Raw genomic sequence first — 22539 nt, forward strand, 5'->3', positions numbered from 1 at the left:
AAGTAAAACCTAATATAATTTTTAAGAAACATTCAAAATTACTAAAAAATAGCTTTTCACATATCCAATGGGTTGAAAATTATCTTCTTCATTTGGTATCATATCCAATGGATTGCTTGGTGCAGGGATCAAACCTAATATAACAAGAATTTCACATAGCTTATTTTTGCCACATGGGAAATTTGAAGCATTGTTATCATTTCTTAATAAAAAAAACAATATTACATTATTATAGTAACCAAAAGTTTCTTATTTTTGCCAATAAGGATCGAGTCAACTATGTAATCGACTTCCCAGTCACGGGGCGTATTAGATTGAGATTTCAAAGAATTTTAATAGCTTATCCAATGGATCCACTTGCCAATAAGGATCCTTTCACATAGCTTATTTTTGCCACTTACCACTTACCCCCAAAGCATTGTTATCATATCCAATGGATTGCTTGGTGCAGGGATCAAACCCTGCCTCAAGCAGTTTCTTGGAAAATCTTTGGGGGCCAGAGGATAAGCCAACAAATCTTCGGTTGGGGGATTAGTCTCGTCCTTTCTCCGGTTGCGAAGCTTAGTGCACCCACTGTTACAATGAGGGGCTAGCCCAAACGGGCCGTACCCCGAGGGCATGGTGCCCGGAGAATGTTGAATGGGGATACCTCCAGGCAATGTACCAAAAAAAAAAAAAAAAAATTGGGAACGGAGCCACTTACCACCAAAAAAGTTTACAACTCTTACAACCAACTTAATCACCGTTGATTTTTATTGTAAGAGTTGGTTGTAAGAGTTGTAAACTTTTTTGGTGGTAAGTGGATCCTCCCCTATTTATATTTTTCACTAAAAAGTCTCACGAAATTCACACTAATAGAAAATTCATTAAAATCGTCGGAATTTTGAATACCACGAGATTTTGATTCCATTGTTTAAAATCCTTATTAAATATTAATGAATTTGGACGGATTCTAAAATAATCCTTTAAAATTCTAATCGAATACCAACGGATTTTTTTTGTCCAAAAATAAGCTATTAAAATTCTTTGAAATCTCAATCTAATACGCCCCGTGACTGGGAAGTCGATTACATAGTTGACTCGATCCTTATTGGCAAAAATAAGAAACTTTTGGTTACTATAATAATGTAATATTGTTTTTTTTATTAAGAAATGATAACAATGCTTCAAATTTCGACGTAAGAAGGAATGCCTTAGCTAAATGCATCAAATAGATGCGTACAATCAACATAAAATATAAAAGGGAAAATTGTGTGTCATTTTAAAGGATGTAAAGTTGTGTCATTTTGAGAGAGAGAAAGAGATAGATAAAGGAGGAGAGAGAGTTGACAAAAAAAATAAAGGTGTGGGTCCCACCTCTTTGTGAGAGTGAAAGGATATAAATTATGTCATTTAAAAGGATAAACATTTTTTCCAATATAAAATGCCTTCAAGGGTTTAGGGGTCCTTGTCTCCATTGATGTGGAAGCCTCTGTCCACCTGAGATGCACGGACACGCTCCTTTTTAAAAAAATTACGTGTCGGACACTGAGACGCTCCGACACGCGTCTGACATGTAGTCAATATTTTAGAACACGTTGACTATCTCAACACGCGATTTTGACCGAGTCGGACACGAAGTCAACGTCTTCGGACACGTTTTCAGACACGATTTCAAGCACCTTTGCAGTTTAGTTTAAAATAATTGTAAAAAAAAAAGTAGAGAACAATGTTTCTGAACAGAGTGAGAGAGGGGAAAATCACAAAGTTATAGAAGTTATAGTCTGTGAGGTCATCTTCGTTGTCTCCGTCGAAATCACAGGTCGCCGTTGGTCGCTAGTTTTCACAGGGGAAGGGGTTTGTCGAAGATGGGGAGTCATGGTTAGTGCCTCCACCTTCTCCGTCTCCGCCGCTGGTTGCATGACGCTGCTGGCCGCTGGTTGCATTTAGCTGCTGGAACGGATTTGTTGAGAAGGAAGAGTAAGAGTTGGTCATATAAAAAACTTATTAAAGGGAGAAAGTATTCATGCTGCAATTCCTATTACCAATGTACATATGCTGCAATTCCTATTACCAATGTACACCATAAAGACGTTAGTCAGAAGGGGAGGGGAGGGGACGGGTAGGGGTTGACGTTAGTCAGAAGGGGAGGGTTGGGGTTGGGGTACAGATATTTTAATGGTTGAATGACAAAAAAACCCTTAAATTATTATAATTATAATTTTAAATAGAGAGCAAATATGTAAACTTGGACATCCAATAATTTTAAAAGGATGAGACAACTTGGGGAACCAAATTGAATAAGTGGAAAAGATAAGAAAAAATAAAAGGGACAACGGTTTAATAAAAATTAGAAAATTGATATATTTTAAAAATTATTCATTAAAATAAATACAATATATAATTTCAATGTAAATAATGTTATATATATTAAAAATATTATTTAATATCAAAACGTGTCCCAACGTGTCGAAATATGCCATTATTTAGAATTAACGTGTCGGCGTGTCATGTCGTGTCGTGTCTCGTGTCCCGTGTCAGTGTCCGTGCATCATAGTTGTCCACGTGACGAACTCTTGTACGCAGGCTATTTCTTAGGGGGCGTTTGGTTGAGGAGAAATTTTTTGAATATTAGAGAAATGTAATTGATAGGAAAATAGTTAGAAAGTGAGTTTGATAGGAAAATGTGAAAAAAGTTGTTTGGTTAGAAAAAAAATTACCAGGCAAATTAGGTAAGATTTATAAAGTCTATGTTTGGTTGATGATAGAATATTGATGGGTAAATGGTATAAAATTACAAAAGTAACCCCTTATTAATTTTTTAATATCAATACAAATATTTTTAATATCATTACAAAAGTAACCCATAATAGATGGTAGTTATGTCAAATCCTTCATTCTATATATCTCATTTGCCTAGTTATCATACAATCCCACTTTCAAAGTGGCATTGTTGGTCTGGGTTTGTTGTTCCATTTTGCACAGAATTGTAGAAGCATAGCCAAATGAGTTGGGTGGGAAATTTTTAAAAAACGTTGAACCAAACATTGAATTCATAAAATACCAATATGTAATGCCTAGTGTTTTGAAAAGAAAACCCAAACCAAACACCCTCTAAGATTGTCTTTGGATAGCGAATGGGTTGCACCAACATATATGCTAGGCCAATTTGCCTCCCGCGTAGGGGTGTTCGCGGTCTGGATTGGATTAGTTTTGGAAGCAAAATTCATCCTATCCAATTCCTTCGGTTTGAATTTTTTTGCAAATCCAATCCAATTTTTTTCGGTTTGGATTGGATCGGTTTTCGGTTTTTTGAAAATCCTAATATTTATTTCATAATTGTTGTGCAAATAACATCTTTTGTATATATTAGTTTTGTAATTTTTTATTTTTTTAAAAATACAAAAACATTAGTAAACTATAATATAATTTTTTTTTTTTGGCAATGAGATATGAAGTTATAAAGATAAAATTGTGTTGATAAGATATGACTAGATTTTTTCTTGGGTTAGTTCATGGGTTAATGGGTCTTGGGTTAAGAAATTTTTAGGCTAGGATTAGGAAAAGACTCAAATAGGTAGAGGGAAATTAATATATTGGATCGGTTTGGATTGGATCGGTTTTCATCAACCCATCCAAAAACCGATCCAATCCAATTAAAATTTGTGATTTTTTTTCGGTTTTCAGTTTTTCGGTTTTCGGTTTATTCGGTTATCGATTTTTCGGTTCGGTTACCGCAGTTTAAATCGGTTTGGATCGGTTGATGAACACCCCTACTCCAGCGTGGTGTTCCCAAAAATATTTTTAAAAGATAATCAGTAAAGTAAATATTTTTTTGGATTCCTAAAAAAAAATATAGTCCCCATTTTAGTTTATTATAACAAAAAATTAGTTGGTTAGTCCTTATGAAATTCAAAGTAGACCCATTATAGTCCTTTTGAGGGACTAATGCCGGTCTTTTTCAAATTTGTGAGAGATCATGATTCTAACTAAATGGATCCACTTTAAATTTTTTAGAGACTTCAAAACTAATTTTTTTTTTGTAAAAAAGAAATTATATTTTTTATTATGAATCAAAAAGGATATTTATTCTAATGAGTATATTGGTCACTTTCAGAACGTATTTCAAAAGTGGATAGATACGAAAGGGCGAGGGCTCAAGCTCCAACAGCTCGAGGTCTCTCATAAGGATAATTTTGTTTAAGCCTTTGTGTGCTTTTTGTGCCAGTTAGATTATTTATCAGAAATATAAGAATTATATTGCAGAAATGGTATTATTCATTCTAGCAACTATTTTTTAATTATTTATTCTCAAAAATATATAATTAAAAAAATAATTTTAATATTATAATTATATATTCTTAGAAATATATAATTAAAATAAGTTACGGAATGCAACAGGATATTCGATGTACCCATTGTTTATATGCAAAAGAAACTTAGCACAATGTATACCATTGTGGTAAAATGGTACCTTGCCATAGTAGTTATTATATCGTGAGATTCTACTTGTTTACTCTAAATTATGCTATATGGGCTCATCAGTTCCAACCCAAGAAATATGGATTTCAAAGGTCACCAGCGAAACCATTTCGAAGCAAGACCAAAAAAAACTAGAGTAGGTAAATAGTCGGTCAGTTATAAATTCCTTTTCTTTTCTTTTTTTATATAATCTGGGAAATAAAAACAAGCTACAAACTCAATGTTGTAAAACTCGGACCGGTCATTGACCTGGTTGAGGTACTGGCTCAATGAGTCATTAGTTCAACCAGTGAATCACTGTTTCAACGGCATAACCCGGTATGTATATGCAAATTTATAATTTATATTAAAAATATTATAAACTTACTTAAATATCAATAAAATATTATATCAGTTTCAAATATTATAATATAAAAAATAATAAATTACAAGTCTTGAAACTTAATGTACTTAAATGGTGCTTAAAAATATCAAATGCATTGGTATAAACATTGATATCATGTGAGACAGGATGCGTAGTTCCCTCAAAGAAAGCTTAGTCTTGTGGAAAATATTAAAATTTATAATAATTTCTATTTGATATAATACCATGGAGAGATTTTTTCAATTGTTCATAAATAACTCTAGTTAAACAAAAATTTGCAATTTAGTCGATCACCAAGATTTTTTCAATATGTCGATACCACCATTTTTTTATGTACCAAAAGAAGCTTATGAAATGTCCACCTTTGCATCCATTAATTGATTCTACACAGCTAACTGAAAGTGAAATCAGATTGCTTATTACAACTCAAGTAAAAAAAACTTAGATATGAGGACAAAGATAATAATGTACAACCATTCAAACAAACTACAATGAATAATTAAACAAAAAGAACAATTAAATGGAAACAAAGTGCCAATGCGATTGGGCACAGCAAAAACGACCAAGAGTAAACTCCAATGCATAATTTGCTCTAGCTTAACTTTTTTTTCTAGAAGTGTACAGATGCTAATAGCTCAAATACAACACAGTTTGATTAGAATTTAGAAGTTAGAAGCATACTGAGAATGAATAAACAAGGAAAGGATGGAACTTAGAAGAGATCAAAACTTAATGTCAGCGCCACCTTTGCCCATTTAAGCTGAGATTCTAAAATTACGAAGCCCACATCGACCTTGATATGAAGTGAGAAAAGCTTTATAAACCACTCGAAATGAAGTGATGGCATGAAAAGCTATCGCGTGGGAATAATTTGTCATTAGTTAATCGGGTTGATTTTGACTCGCCGGTTCGCGGATTTTTTACAAACTCGGCCGGTCCAACCCGAGTGGCAGCGGTTCAATGCTTAGCTTCCTTTTAATAAAGTTAGTTTTCTGTTATAGTTAGTTTCATGGAGACTAACTGATTTCATGGTGATCAAAGAAACAATGTCTCCAAGTCCTCTTCTGAAGCTGAATATAGGGCCCTCGCAAGCGTGACTTGTGAAATACAATGGCTTGATTACTTGTTTAACGATATCCATTTCCTTTTCACTCAATCAATGTCTGTTTTTTGTGACAACCGAGTTGTTATTTACTTGGCACATAATCTCAGCTTCCATGATCGTAACAAGCATATCGAGATAGACTGTCACATTACAAAGGAGAAGATCAATGCAAGTCTCCTTCAATTGCTTTCAATATCTACTCATCACCAACTCGCTGATGTTCTAACGAAGTCCCTTCATCCTTCTCCATTTCGCGATGTTATTTCCAAGTTGGGCTTGCTAGATGTTTATCTCGCAACTTGAGGGGGGCTATTACAATATACAGATGAAGTTTAGGTTTAAGTAAAGTTTGAATGTAGTTTACATATATCAGTTAGCTTAGCTTTATGTTATAGTTAGTTTCATCTAAGTCATTGATTGGCTGTTAGTAATGCCACATCAGCTACCTGTATATATTGTATCTTGTATCAGAATTTTACTATCGAATCAAAGTGGAGTTTTCTCTGTTTCAAAAATATCAATTTTCTCTTTCAACTTTGATAGTAAAACATGAAAACTTTGATAGTAAAGAAATGGTTCATGTAATCCATGAAAACTGTCGGAGCATTGGTGATACCAAAAAGAATTACTTAGTACTCATAATGTTCGTACCTGGATCTGAATGCAATCTTAAGAACATCCTTCGGCTTAATCTGGATCTGATGATACCCTAACCTCAAGTCAATATTCGAAAAGATACAAGCACCCCTCAATTGATCTAATAAATCATAAAAGCGAGACAATGGATACTTGTTCTTAATGGTCATCTTAATTAGCTGCCTGTAATTTGTACACACCTGAAGGCTTCCATCCTTCTTAACAAAAAAAATTGGTGCTCCTAAGAGGATACACTTGGTCTAATAAATTGCTTGGATGGAAGATCCTCTATCTGCTTCTTCAATTCTAATAATTTCAGAGACGGCATCTGATATGGAGCCATAGAGATAGGCCCCACACCAGGAAGTAAGTCGTGGAGAACTCTATCTCCCTCTCTAGTGGTAGGTATCTGGAAACACACCCATAAACCCTTGCACCAGGAAGTAAGTCATGGAGAACTCTATCTCCCTCTCTGGTGGTAGATGTGGAATCTCATCTGGAAACACACCCATAAAACCTTGCACCACTGGAATCTTTACAATATCACTTTTAGCATCACTAATTAAACCTCCCAAAAGGATATAGCCAAAAGAACCTCTCTTCAAGACCTTTCTAGCTTGAAGCACTGACAAATAAGGAGAAGAACTCTCAATTGTATTCCTAGGAGACATCACTATTATTTTGCTGCAACAATCTACCTATGCACAGTTCTTTGACAACCAATCCATGCCTAGAAAAATCTCTAAGATGAACATAGGTAGACATACTAGATCCACTATATATTCTTGACCTTCATACTGAAATTTAACATCTTTGCACACTTCTGAAGTAGTGCACTTCTCCCCTGTAGCAGTAATAACCTCCAAAGGACGAGACAATTCATACATGGGTAGGTATAATCTAATGGCACACGGACCCACAATAAAGGAGTGACTAGCTCCCGAGTCAAATAAGACTCTCACATCATTATTATCTACATAAATTGTACCTTTGACAAGATTCTGAGCTTTCTCCGACTGCTGGAAATTCAGAGTATACGCTCTGGCTATAGTTTGAGGTACTGAAGCTGCTGGCACTGCAGTAGTTTGCCTACTAGCAACTTTTACATCACCTTGAAAACAGTCTTTGAAAAAGTGGCCTGGCTTGCCACATTGTAACATACATTCTAACCAAGGCCTGGATGAAATTTCCCACAAGTCTTACACTGTGGAAAACTTGTTGTAGTGCTACTCTCATTTGTATTCTTCTTAAACTTGTCTTTCTGAGTCCTGACCTTCAAATATTTACCTTTACCTTTCCAGAAAGAAGATGATCCACTTAACGTCTTATGCTCAAACTCCTTGGTACTAAAAGGCTTCTTACTCTTGAACATCTGACAAACATCCTCTATTTTGCGGCACTGATTTATTAATGTACTGAAATCTCTGGATCCACTACCAGCTATCTTCCTAGCAATTCTCTCATTCGAGCCCCTTTAAACATAGCAGTTAGATCTTCAAGAGTAGGCAATGCCCTTCTATAATTTGAATATATTTCCAACTCATTGAACTTAGCTAGATACTCATCAACAGTCATAGAGCCCTGAACTAAATTCGCAAACTCACCTTGTTTCATTTCCCTGGCATCCCTGGGAAAATACTTCTCAAGAAAGAGATTCTCAATCATCTGCCATGTTACTTCTTGCCTTTGAACTTCTAAGGGTCGTGTGGTATTAACCCACCATTTGTTCGCTTCTCCTTCTAACATATAAACAACGTAGAGCAGCTTCTGCTGATCTTGGCATTGCACCACATTTAAAATATTATCCAAAGCTTGAAGCCACTTTGTTGCTACAATTAAATCATTTGATCCATCAAAAGTTGGAGGTTTATGCTTCCTGAAAGCAATCAACCTTCTCTCAACTACTTCTAACTCTACAGCCATCTTTACCTACGGTTGAGGATTAGTAACTTGATGGTTAGCCTCACCACTAGTACCCTTTGTATGGTGACTCGCTTCTCCACTGACATGTTATTCATATGGAGTATATGAAGGTGGAGACATAGGTAGTTGTATGTTCTCTTTTCTCATCGCCCTCATTTCATTAATGAAGGCACTAGATATATTTTGATTAGCTGCTCTGTCGGTTACTCTCTCATTTTGTTAGGCATGTTTATTGGCCCTCAACTCTTCCTGCATACCAACCAAGGAGGATGCTACAGGATTAGGCTGCTCATTAGTTGCCTCGTGGTTGTTCCGGGGTCTCACCATGACGTTGTACTTGTTACACAAAGGAGTGAGTTGATCAAACTCACACTTAGTGATCACACATGCATAATCGTAATGAAAACCTATAACAACTATGAAGCATATCATATAACATATCTCATACAAGGTTTTCCTAGAAACTGCTCTTATACCATAAAATGTAACACTCTATTTGCAACCGGTTTGTTATCATTACACATGGCATTAAGCGTCGTTACAGTCACAATAGTTTAATTAAATTAACGATAAATTTTTTTTTCTTTCTGCTTTACATTATAAAACTCTTTCTGTATTCAACTAGTTCAAAACTATAATTATAACTAATACATTGTGTGGAAAACTCATACTTTACTCAAGTATATCATACATCACTTCTATAACCATACCAAGTAGTTCCCATAAACAAATAAGGTGTAAAACTCTCTAAATTCATTTCTTGCAATGCGTTATAGTGTCCTTGAGCGCGCTGCTACACGTGCAATTTACTCTGCTTTGGGTGCTTTAGAGCGCCCTAGCGCGTGTTAAAGACTTCATCAGGTATTTTCTCTCATTTTAGCGCGCTTTAGCACCTTCTTTGTGCACAAGGAGGCTGAGCTACTACCTCAACTTTAATTAGCGCGTAAAACAGGCTCTCAGCACGCTATACGAATCTTTTTTCTGAAATCGGAGTGTGCTTCCCATAACCAGAAATGGTTCATTTCGGGTTATGCATTAACTTGGGACATTTTGATCCCATCATTGGTACCTAATTGACTAGTTTCTCAATTTCATGATAAGTTATACACAAGTATATACCATTCCATTGGATTAAAACATATCATACTTGTTTTCTTAGATCTCAAGCTATCATTTTATACTTTCTTAATTTTATTTTTTAATGAGTTTCGTGGATTTCTCAAGGGACTCACTTCTCGCGCCACGTGATGCGATCTCAGTCAGCCAAAACCTTTAACGCTTCCTATAAGTATCTCATCCTCTCATTCTCTCACTCACTTATTTCCTATAATATTTAATAAAAATTTAATCATAATTATTTACTAATTACAATAATTAATAAATATGAATCACAATTGAAAATCCTAAAATTAATAAACACGCATATATTTTACACTATAAACATACTAAAAACTAATTAATAATTACTAAGTACCAAGTAAAATCTATAAACTCAATTAATCACACATACCTATATTTTACAATAACAATACAAAATTTAATCATGACTATTCACTAATTACAACAATTAACAAATATGAATCACTATTAAAAATCCTAAATTAAATATTTATTAATTGTTGTAATTAGTGGGAGAATGAGGGGAGAGTGAATTTTATAGGAAGGGTTGAAAGGTTTTCACTCGCTGAAATTGTGTCATGTGGCACAATTCGTAAGTTCCCCTAGAGGGGGTTTGTGCCTGTGGAACTTAATATGAAAAATAAAAATAAAAATAAAAAAATTAATAAGTTCCTCAAGAAAGGAATTGATTATCCCCACCGGAAAATAGTTCCAAATGCATACTAAACATGCAAATAAACACTACCAAGTATGTAAATCAACTGATAAGGGATTGTTTCAACTTAAATATTAATCTTAAGGTCGAATCCCTAAGAATAGAGTTGTGTTAGAACTTGGTACGAAGAGATTTACCACTAACCTTAATATTCATATTTATACATGCTGACAAGTGACAACTAACAAGACTCAGTTTACCATTTTTAAAAAGTCTGATTCGAATTTGTTTAACCCATTACTAATTATTTTTTTTTCTTGAAGATTTTTTTCGTAGTTTTAAATTTACCGGTTGATAGATTTACAAAAAAAAAAAAAAAAAAAATTACCAGTTGATAGCAACTTTTATACCAAAAGAGTATGTTTAGGCGCCCTATTTTGAGTGTGTTAATGCTTTCTGGTTGTTTGCATTCAAAGTAAACTTTTCACTGTTTATCATTCTTTTCTCTCCCAAATGTCCCATTATCTGAGTTTATGGCCAATTGTCCATCCTAAAAGAAAGTCACTCAATTCACCTTAAACTGTTGCTAGATGCTTAGCAGTGGCTTCTTCAGTAAGATTACCCCACTTAGCAACAAAAAAGGCTCTCAATCTCACAATTATCTTGTTAATAATTCCGTTGTCTACGCTTTCCTCATGACATGAAAGATTAAATAGCTAAAATTGACATCAAATCAGATGAAAATGTATGAGCTCCTACTCTTTTGACCCAAGTGGGAATCTAGTCAACCGAATCTTGCTTTTTCTACTTTTTTAAAAGGTGTGTTATTGTGCAGCCCTAGGCCACACGGTCACTTATTATTATGGCTATCTTTTTAAACGTTTCTCTTGGCAAACTAACTTGAATTTCCTTCTTTTCCTTTTTATCTGTATTTTTTTAAGCGTTTGTTTGGGTTTTTTTTTTTTAAGTTAAAATTACTTTTAAATTAAAGTAAAAAAAAAGAGTTTAAAAAAAAAGTTAAAAGCTGTTTGCAGTGTTTTAAAATCTCGTCCTATCTCGGGGTCGACCCTGCCAGATCATTGACCCCTTTTCTTTGAGGGTTTGGGTTAGTAGTTAGACCATACTTGTACATTGACTCCTTTAACCTCTGAAATCCTCGGTTGAACCCGTGACTCCCGGGTCAGAGGGGTCACTGCATTTTTTTTTTAAATTATACATGAAATGACATCGCTTGATGTGTTGAAAAAAAAAAACAAAAGCTCTCTGCTGCCTAGATTTGGAATTGGATCTGAAATCTGAATCGTTCATTTTCTTCTCTTCCGATCTTCTCTGCCATACCTAGACTCAGTCTCCTTCGGTGATCTTCTCCACCATGCTAGTTCTTCTATCCTCACTGTTAATTTGTCGTGTCACCGCCTCTCCTCCGCTATTTTCTATTGGGTAAAGATCTCCTTTGTTGAAGATGCATGAGAAAGACAATAAGGGTCTGAGTTTGATGATATAACTTTTTATTAACTCTATTGGAGTATGTGTTTTTATACTTTGATAGTTTGATGCTTTGATTATCTTGTGAATATTGACTTGTGGATGTAATTGGTTGAATTATATTAAGTATATCTTGAATCTTTAGTAATTGGCGGTTTGATTTTTTAAATTTTTTCATATAGGATATATATTTAATTTTTTTAAAGTATAAAATCGGGTCAGCGAAGTGACCACGTGACCTTCCGGTTGAACCCGTGACCCCTGACCTCGGTCGAGTCGATGGTTGGATCGGATTTTTAAACACTGATGTTTGGTGATTACATAAAAATTTTAGCTTAAAAGTTCAAACTTCATTCCAAAAAAAGCTGATAATAAATTAAAAAAAAAAACATCTTCTAGAAACTTTTGGCTTTTAACTTTTTTTTCATTATAAAAAAAAAATTATTACAAAATTTTATAAAAAATTGTTTGGCCTAATTTCTAGAAAAACAAAAAATGAGAGTATCCAAACATGCACTCATATTTGTTTGCCCTTGTTATCATGATAGTAACCAGTTTTAGGGTGTCTAGCGTGGCTCTCTTTTTCTTTGATTCAAATGATTAAGTCATGGCAGCATTTACTTTTTGATTCAAGAAAGAAATTTTTAAGGGGGAAATTAACAAGAAGTGAAAAGTAATTCTATAAGAAAAGTAGGTAAAGCTGGAAATGTAAGCAGTGGAATATGCAAAGCAATAGCGACGACGCGAGCCACAGCCGGTGCATGTGATAGCTCATTAAGTTTGTTGTACCGAAAATTTTGCATTATTTAATTAAAGTTTAAATTTTGTCTTTATTTTCTTCTTATAAATATTTAATAGGCCGGAGTGTCGAACCCAATTAACATTAATATATTATGTAAAATTTACACGTTTTTCATAAATATTTATAACTGTTGATAAAATTTGGCTCTGACCTATTAAGTATTTATAAGAAAAGAGAAAAATATAAAATTTACGCATTAATATATTATATAAAATTTACACTCTGAGAAAATCCATTCGTTAATTTACATAATACTGTTGTCAAATTAATAGCAATTTCAAATATCATATCTTCAGATTCATCTTGAAGGGACTCACTGAGCACTTTTTTAAGGAGACGTACTTATATATTGAAATTGGACGCATAATTGGTAACGTTTGATAAACTCAAAATAAAAACAATTAAGAAATGAAATTTCATTTTTTTTATATTTTAGTATTTATGTTTAAGTTGATGATTTATTATTTAAGAAACTATCTTCTCAGCTAAATATTTATCATAGCATTTACATCATAGACATTTCTCATAGGATCAGCATGCAAATGCAGGGAACAAATTAAGTGAGTATTCAATATACCAAGTCACGGGGTCTCTGTGAAAAGAGCTGTTCCAGGGCCCTGGCTCTTGGGTTGTATACGTTTGCATTTTTATGATTCATAAATTCCTGATCGAGAAGGACAGATATTTTCAAACCATTGAAAGAAAAGACAAGGTTTTGGTGTCCATTATACAAAAAAAGTAATTGGACTTTCATAAATTTCATTCTGAAAATCCTCTCACAAATATTAAAAAGTAAGCACATCTAGATCACTTTAAAAAGTTAAGGGATTATCTAGTGATTTGTATACAAGTATGTGAGGAGTTTATCAACATAAAATCTAATGCTTAATTTGGGCAGTCTTCAGTTCCTACTGTTTTTATCATCTGCTCCCGTGCCTCTGTCAAGGCGTAAAATGGCAGCATGCATCTTGTTAGATACCACTACTTAAAATTAATTGAGCAATGTTATATTATTGAAACGAAAATATGATAGATTTCTACCAATGGACAGAGTAGGAAGAATTTGACCCTATATCTTAATTCGACATTAAGTTTATGGTCTATCTCATTGATATGGTCATTATTTAGTTTATATTTAATTAATATGACTTTTTTTTTTGGAATTAACTCAACTCTAATTATCTCTTTTAGATGAGTTGACTCTCTCGATATTCTCACAAACTTCAACTCTTTGAATCGTCTATGGGACAGATCCGAAGTGCGGGGCGGGTCAGGAATGAAGCAATTTAGAGCATGTTTGTATGGGATTTTTTTTTCCTTCAAAAGGTATTTTTTTAAAAAAAAAAAACACTTCTCAAAAAAAGTCTATTTCGATTTTTGCTTTTAAAAAAAAACAGAAGTCACAAAAAAGTCAAAAATTTGCATTTTCTGAAAGCAAATTTTAGCTTAAAAAAAAAAAGCAGAAACCAAAAGCCAAATTTTTTTTTTCAAAAATCATTTTTTAAAAAAATAATAATCTAAATAGCTTTAGATTATATACAAAGTACTTCTAAAATAAGAAAGACATAAAAAGCACTTTCTTTGGAAGCCCATCGAAACAGACTCTATAACCCCTCCCAAAGGTGACATGTGAAAATCGAACTGAGGTCCTTTTATTTTCACTTACTCAACTCCCTGAGCTACTATAAGATCCTGAGCGCTGACGAGGGTGGGGATTGATCGTCGGTGCGAAAAGACACGGACAAAGAGCAGCTCTTGACAGGCTTCCAGCGGAGGGTTACATGCATGAATGAATCGAATCGACACCCGAAAGAAAGGGATTCCAAAGACTGTACATGTGTGAGACTGCATAGTTTGGGATAGCTTATAAGAATTAATTGGTACTACCTATACTAACAAGATGTATCTACTTTTCGGTAGCCCGGAACGGAAGAACTCCATAGTTAAGCGTGCTTGACTTGAAGCAATTCTGGAATGGGTGACCTCCTGGGAAGTTTTCCTGAGAAGTGTGCGAGTGAGGAAAAAGCACACTAAAAAGTCCCGCGTTAATATGTGGGGATAGTCATTCATTATTAAAGCGGCCAGGCGTTATAAGTGGTATCAGAGCAGGGCCTCTCTTCCAGTACGGTGTGGTTCGAGGACGAACCAGGCGAAAACTGGTGGGCATGTAACATCCTGAGCGCTGACGAGGGCGGGGAGTGATCGCCTGTGCGAAAAAGCACAGACAAAGAGCGGATCCTGACAGGTTTCCAGCAGGGGGTTACATGCATGAATGAATCGAATCGACACCTGAAAGAGAGGGATTCCAAAGATTGTGCAGGTGTGAGACTGCGTAGTTTGGGATAGCTTATAAGAATTAATTGGTACTACCTATACTAACAAGATGCATCTACTTTTCGGTAGCCCGAAACGGAAGAACTCCATAGTTAAGCGTGCTTGACTGGGAGCAATTCTGGGATGGGTGACCTCCTGGGAAGTTTTCCCGAGAAGTGTGCGAGTGAGGAAAAAGCACACTGAGAAGTCTCGTGTTAGTATGTGAGGATAGTCGTTGATTCTTGAAGCAGCCGGACGTTACAGCTACCACCATTTCGTAATATGATATTTCATTACTCACTTAAACTTTTGAAAATAAATAACACGAAAGGTTTGTTTATGAGATTAGTGTTTCTCATGTTTAGAAGATAATTTTCATATACACTTTTACGTGTGTATAGGAGTTAAAATTATCTCCTATAACATAAAAAATATTAATCCCTTTGTTTATATGGAAAAGTTATATTTACAAACTTTTTGTTTACAAACTCTTATAAACTAAAATAAATATGACCGGTCATACTTCAATCAAGAGTGTATGGCCGATCATACTTACTGTAATTTGTAAAAAAAAAAAAAAAAATTATAAACTCATCCTTCCCCTTGTTTATACAAACAAAACAAAGGCTTTGAGCATGTATAGTAACGTTCATATTCATCAAGGGAATAACAATGGCACATCATATCATAATTTAAGGGATAAAAAAAACTCCTTTATATCACAAGCCTTGTCTGTTTCGGTTCTTTCCATATACCCGCATTTCACTAGTGAAAGCTCTTCATTAGATAACGTATGCATGGTAATCTATATTATAAGCATTATTTACTACTCATATCTCTTAAGAAAAGAGCGTATATATGTTAAACCCTTGAGTTAATCATCCGACAAATGGTCATGCTTTGTTTTCTGCTAAAAGGAAGTTTCGCAAATGCGACACAATTACAAACACTACTACATTTAAGCTTAACTCACAAGAAAAATAATAGTAATAATAATAAGATCTATGCTCTCTTTATCATTCTTCTCCTTATAGATATTATTAACAAGAAGATTTGCTGGTGTGTAGGGTTTTTACATTATCATGTTTGAACATATTTTTGTGAAAAGAAAGGGCGATTATTATATGAATTTACACGGCACTTCTCCCCAAGTTAATGACGAAAACTAAAATCATATCCCATCCTTTAGCACCCATGCATCATACACCACAATTATTTAGATAGCTATAAAATGGAACTATAGATTAGCACTCAAGGCAGCTATAATTTTAAGTGTCTAGTATAGTAAATGGCAATTTCCTATCTGCAAATTTTTCTCACACAATATTTACTCAATTCAGAAATTTGGCTTTCCGTCCAACCTAAAAAGACCATGCAATATACCTTTTATAATCTCCATACAAGGACATGGATATGGACGAACTTGATCCATGTCCCAGCGGTTAAGAGTAAAGCTAAGATAAAAGAAATTTGAATTAGCCATGACGTCACCTATCTATGGGATTCTCCAAAATGAAAAGTTAGAAAAAGATAATTTCATATTTGAAGGCTTTATTCCCTAATGGCAAACACCATCCAAATAAATAACACAAAAGGGTCCCCTCTTGCACCCAAAAGCAACCCAATAATATTCTTGAACCAACTAATCAATCAGAATAGTCATTCTCTTTTTTCAATTGTACAGTCCCATTTCCTTTTTCTATTCCCCATGCATTCCTCAAACGACAAAACAAATATACAAAACTTATTTTATACTGACACCATTACCTTTGCTTAGGGAACCTACAATTGTCCACCTTCCTTGTGCTCTTCAAATTCCAATGGAGATTTTCAAATGCTTGTACATCAACCTTCTCCTTACTTTCATGTTATCAGCAGTTTTAGCAATCGACCCTTACTCAGAGGCACTCCTGAGCCTAAGATCTGAGCTTGTAGATAGTGATAACAGTTTGCATGACTGGGTGGTACCCTCTGGAGGAAACTTAACAGGGAAATCATATGCATGTTCTTGGATTGGTATCAAGTGTAACAAGGATTCTACAATTGTAACTTCCATAGACCTGTCAATGAAGAAACTGGGGGGTCTAATGTCAGGGAAGCAATTTAGCATCTTCACAAAGCTAACTGATCTCAATCTGAGCCACAATTTATTCTCTGGGCAGCTTCCAGCGGAGATTTTTAACCTCACCAGCCTCAGAAGCTTGGATATAAGCAGAAACAATTTTTCTGGTCACTTCCCAGGTGGAATTCCCAGTCTCCAAAATTTGGTTGTGCTTGATGCCTTTAGCAACAGCTTTTCAGGGCAATTGCCTGCTGAATTATCTCAGCTACAATATCTTAAGGTTCTTAATCTAGCTGGGAGTTACTTCAAAGGATCAATTCCATCTGAATATAGTTCATTCAGAAGCCTTGAGTTTCTTCATCTGGCAGGAAATTCTCTCACAGGAAGTATACCTCCTGAACTGGGCAGCCTCAAAACAGTGACCCACATGGAGATTGGCTACAACTTTTACCAGGGTTTCATTCCATCCCAACTTGGTAATATGAGCCAGCTTCAGTATCTTGACATAGCAGGTGCAAATCTATCTGGCACAATACCAAAGCAACTCTCGAATCTCACAAGTTTGCAATCACTTTTTCTGTTCAGAAACCAGCTCACAGGGTCAATTCCAAGTGAGTTCAGCAAAATCACACCCCTCTCAGATTTAGATCTCTCTGATAACTTCCTTTCTGGGTCCATTCCTGAAAGCTTTTCTGAGCTAAAGAACCTAAGACTGCTCAGTCTCATGTACAATGACATGAGTGGTTCTGTTCCCGAAGGCATTGCACAACTACCATCCTTGGAAACTCTTCTCATTTGGAACAATCGCTTCTCTGGATCACTTCCACAGAGCTTAGGCAGGAACTCCAAACTCAAGTGGGTGGATGTTTCCACAAACAATTTCATTGGAAGCATTCCACCAGATATTTGTGTGAGTGGAGTACTATTTAAGCTGATCCTGTTTTCAAACAAATTCACAGGTGGTCTTTCATCAATCTCCAACTGTTCTTCCCTTGTTCGTCTTCGCCTAGAAGATAATTCATTCTCAGGAGAGATCCCTTTAAGATTTAGCCATCTTCCTGGTATCTCATACGTTGATCTGTCAAGAAACAATTTTGTTCGTGGGATTCCTTCAGATATTTTTCAAGCTACTCAACTAGAGTATTTCAATGTCTCTTACAATCTGCAATTAGGAGGCATCATCCCTACACAAGTGTGGTCTTTGCCCCTACTTCAAAATTTTTCAGCATCTTTGTGTGGAATTTCAGGCTATCTTCCTCCATTTGAGTCCTGCAAATCAATCTCAGTTATTGATCTAGATAGGAACAACTTATCAGGAATTATCCCAAACAGTGTTTCCAAATGTCAAGCTCTTGAGAAAATCAAATTATCTAACAACAATCTGACAGGTCATATCCCTGAGGAGCTTGCCAGCATCTCAATTCTTGCTGTAGTAGACCTATCTAACAATAAGTTCAATGGCCCTATACCAGCAAAGTTTGGTAGTTCTTCAAGTTTACAACTTTTCAATGTGTCTTTCAACAATATCTCAGGTTCAATACCCACAGGAGAGTCATTCAAATTAATGGATAGCAGTGCATTTGTTGGAAATTCAGAGCTATGTGGAGCACCTCTGCGACCATGTCCTGATTCAGTTGGAATATTGGGCAGCAAAGGCACATGGAACTGGAAGCTTACACGTATTGTGCTACTCTCTGTAGGGTTGCTAATAATCCTTTTAGGATTGGCTTTTGGAACACTTTATTACAGAAGGGGTGTTAAAAGTCAATGGAAGATGGTCCCATTTGTTGGACTCCCTCAATTCACAGCAAATGATGTTTTGATTAGCTTCAATGCCACAAAACCAACAGAAGTTCCATCACCATCACCTTTAGTTACAAAGGCAGTTCTGCCTACAGGAATAACAGTTTTAGTTAAGAAGATTGAATGGGAAGCAAGGAGCATTAAGGACGTGTCAGAGTTTATAATGCGACTTGGAAATGCAAGGCACAAGAATTTAATCAGATTGTTGGGTTTCTGCCACAACCAGCATCAAGTGTATCTTTTGTACGATTATTTGCCCAGTGGGAATTTGGCTGAGAAAATTGGAATGAAATGGGATTGGGCAGCTAAATTCAGAACAGTGGTTGGAATTGCAAGGGGACTTTGCTTCCTTCACCATCACTGTTACCCTGCTATACCCCATGGAGACTTGAAGTCCAGTAACATTGTATTTGACGAAAATATGGAACCCCATTTGGCAGAATTTGGGTTCAAAAATCTGTTGAAGTTGAGCAAAGGATCATCTCCAACCACAACTAAGTGGGAAACAGGTATGACAAACAAGTGTGTGCATATGCATAAGCATTAAATGACATCAATTTTTCTTTTCCTTCCTCTTGTCTTGTCAAAGCATAAAAAGTACATGCAACAAGTAACTTAAATCCTGGTAGCGCATATATACCTTTTACAGAAAACTTTATAACCAGCTCTGATTTATGTTTAATTTTGGATGGCAGAATTCAATGAAATCACCAAAGAGGAACTTTGCATGGATGTCTACAAATTTGGGGAGATAATCCTGGAAATTTTAACTGGGGGAAGGTTGAGAAATGCAGCAGCTAGCATACACAGCAAACCATGGGAGGTTCTTCTAAGAGAAATTTACAATGAGAATGAAGTGAGTTCTGCAAGTTCATTGCAAGAGATTAAACTGGTTCTTGAGGTTGCTATGCTCTGCACTAGAAGCAGGTCGAAGGATAGGCCATCCATGGAAGATGCTCTGAAGGTTTTGTCAGGGTTAAAGGGTCTCGAAGATGGCAGAACTTCAAAAGAAGGGCAATAAATTTTTCATTTGCATCACCACTTTGAAAGCCATCAGTAACATATAATTGTTTAGTTTGCAAGTGTGTAATTAAATGAGTTTGTAGCTTGTATAATAGATATTTACATTGTTTCAGTGTGCCATACAATCCTGTCCCACTCCCACTCAACCCACTTCATAAAATATTTGAAATGGCATTCCTTTGAATTCATAATATTTATGATTCACTCAGTGCTGTCTTATACGTTCCTTCTATCTGATAAGTAAATCTTCTTAGTTATTCCTTCTGTTACTTACCTCAGATATAATTATTTCAACTTTCAAGACTTAATTGCATGGACCCAAGTACCTTATTGCTGTTAGCTTGCCATTTTTCTTGAAATCCCAAGGAAATACATTCATGAACGAGGCAAATTTGGCAATGGGAAAACCCTGAGTGATCTGAATCATAAACTCTATATCTCTGCCAATGATCATGATAGAGAGTTGAACAAGTATTTGCTTAAAATCATTGTTGTGTACCCTTCAGCCAATCACAATTCGCTTCATCCTTGAACAAACAACGCCCCCCATTTACCTACATGCATGTGTAGAGCTTTCGAAAACCTTTTCCCCATTTTAAAAGGGAGCTTCTTTTCACATTTATTGTATTAAGAGGTTTAATGAAGTTACCTATAAAATCCCAAACATAGCATTAAAGAACTAAGCAACCCAAATGTTGTAGACTAGTGGTGAAGCAAACAAATGAATGATAATCACCAAAATCTCGACATATTATTGATACAAACATGTTGAGAGTTGTGACCAAAGAGTGTATAGCACTATCAAGTACAAATCGCAATATAAAGGAAGTACAATCTCATATCACACATATATCACAAGAAAAGGCCTTTGATTAAATAGGCAAAAGTCTACATTTGAATTCTAACATCTAAATTCTAAGCCTTGCCAATGTGACATTTAGAACGTCAACAACACCATCAAAACTATCAAATTTGGAACTCACCACATCAACCTTCACTCCCAGCCTCTCCGACCCAGCCGCAGTGACAGGCCCATGGGCCGCAACAACCAACCTTGGGCATTTCCTCCTCAAGTCCCCAAAGCCCAACCCAAATTCCCTCAAGCTCTTAAGGAGCCCCTCCACCTCAGCGCTACTAGTGAACACCACCGCATCCAATCCCTCCTCCTCGCTCGCCTTCACAATCCCCTCCGCACAACGCGGCCCGGCCCATCGTGTCTCGTAGGCCTCGACCCGAACCGGGGCCCACCCGCCAGCCCGGAGCTCCTGCAGGAAACCGGGGACCACCGGCGGCTCCTCCAGCCCAACAACGAGCGGGACCGGACAAAGCACCCTCCGGCCGTAGCCGGCACCGAGCGCCGCCGCCAAGCCACTCGGAGTCGCCGTCGGGGGCACCAGAACAGTAACCCGCTCTGAACTGGCGCAGATTCCGGAGAGGAAATCGCGGTCGATGAGCTCGGAGTCTTTGCCGAGGGCGGCGACAGTGAAGGTGGTACCGAAGGGGGAGAGCGGGGGATGGGGGAGAGTGGAGGCGGCGTGGCGGAAGGCTTGGATTGCGGTTCGTGAGGTGAAGGCAATGGCGGAGAAGGTGTCAAGGGATTGAGGGGAGAGGTAAGGGGTGAGGGTGGATGGGGTAGGTTCAATGATGAGAGTGGGACACCAGAGTGTGTTGTAGGCGCTGAGGGTCATGAGCTGGGATAGTCTTGCGGCGTAGTTGGACGGCGTCGTGAATGCTACGGTGGGGTTGTGGAGGGTGGTTCCGGCGGAGGACACGGTGATCAGCGCCATTTTTTCTCACTGGTTCATTTGCATATTCCACTGGCAGCTATCGCTACGAGCCTATGACGAGTTTTCTTAAAAATAAAATAAAAATTAAGAAATGAGAAAGTTTATCTGTGTAATTTTTCAAGACGAAGGATGCTGAAAGTTCCTAAGCTTCGATTGATAAATTATTTTGAAGAATAATTCTTTTTTTAAGAATTTTTGTGAGAGAAATATTTAAAAATAATAATTGTTTCTCTAAATTTAAGCTTTACAAAAACATGAGTTTGCGCTAAAATTTTATGGGGAAAAGTTGATAAATGATGTGATTTATTCTTTTATCACTTATATTTTTTTGAGTAAATATCTTTTTGTTCCTAGTAAATAAAAAGGTTATTCGTGGTTCTTAAGAAATTCAAAATAGACGTATTTAGTTAAAATCGTGGTCTCTCACAAATTCAAAAAAGACCCATATTAGTGTCGCAAAAGGACTAAAATGGGTTCACTTTGAATTTCGTAGGGACCACGAATAACCTTTTTATTTACTAAGGACTAAAGCGAGCATCATAACATTTGCTGAGGACCGAAAATGGTATTTACTCTTCTTCTTCTTTTTTTCTTATCAATTAGTTTTTTTTTATCCAAGTCCACTTTGATATAGTTAGTAATTAAATTAACTTTTAATTTTACCCTTATTTTATAATTTGATATAATAGGTGTTAGTCTTACATGATAAAAGGTAATCCACATCAACAATAGTTGTTGTGCCTACGGGTGTTCGCGGTCTGGATTGTATCGATTTTGAAAGCAAAAATCATCTGATCCAATCCCTTCGATTTGACCATGTAATCATTCATTCCGTTAGGATTTTTTTTCAAATCTGATCTGATCCAATCTAATTTTTTTCGATTTGGAGTAGATCGGTTTTCGGTTTTTTTAAAATTCTAAAATTTGTTTCATGATTATTGTGCAAATAACATCTTTTGTATATATTGGCTTTGTAATTTTTTATTTTTTATTTGAAATTA

At 35.9% G+C, this 22539-nt stretch overlaps 3 protein-coding genes across 3 annotated transcripts; 1 reads left to right on the top strand and 2 right to left on the bottom strand.

The window, feature by feature from the left end:
• Window positions 1-6961: 6961 nt before the first annotated feature.
• LOC133296182 (uncharacterized) lies at window positions 6962-7938 on the bottom strand. Its single transcript, XM_061495131.1, has 3 exons — window positions 7770-7938; window positions 7334-7677; window positions 6962-7264 (listed from the first exon to the last, which is right to left on the bottom strand). The coding sequence occupies exons 1-3, from the start codon at window positions 7936-7938 to the stop codon at window positions 6962-6964; spliced, it is 816 nt and encodes a 271-aa protein (XP_061351115.1).
• Window positions 7939-16683: 8745 nt separating this feature from the next.
• Window positions 16684-19797, top strand: LOC133296201 (leucine-rich repeat receptor-like protein kinase TDR). The gene is made up of 2 exons (XM_061495148.1): window positions 16684-19237; window positions 19424-19797. The coding sequence occupies exons 1-2, from the start codon at window positions 16684-16686 to the stop codon at window positions 19747-19749; spliced, it is 2880 nt and encodes a 959-aa protein (XP_061351132.1). The 3' UTR covers window positions 19750-19797.
• An 862-nt stretch (window positions 19798-20659) lies between these two features.
• On the bottom strand, window positions 20660-21538 carry LOC133296193 (uncharacterized). The gene has a single exon (XM_061495143.1). The coding sequence runs from the start codon at window positions 21536-21538 to the stop codon at window positions 20660-20662; it is 879 nt and encodes a 292-aa protein (XP_061351127.1).
• Window positions 21539-22539: the final 1001 nt, after the last annotated feature.

Source organism: Gastrolobium bilobum, unplaced genomic scaffold, assembly GCF_033153095.1.
Source record: "Gastrolobium bilobum isolate Gb01-03AN ecotype WA unplaced genomic scaffold, APGP_CSIRO_Gbil_v1 utg27986, whole genome shotgun sequence".
Lineage (NCBI taxonomy): Eukaryota > Viridiplantae > Streptophyta > Magnoliopsida > Fabales > Fabaceae > Gastrolobium > Gastrolobium bilobum.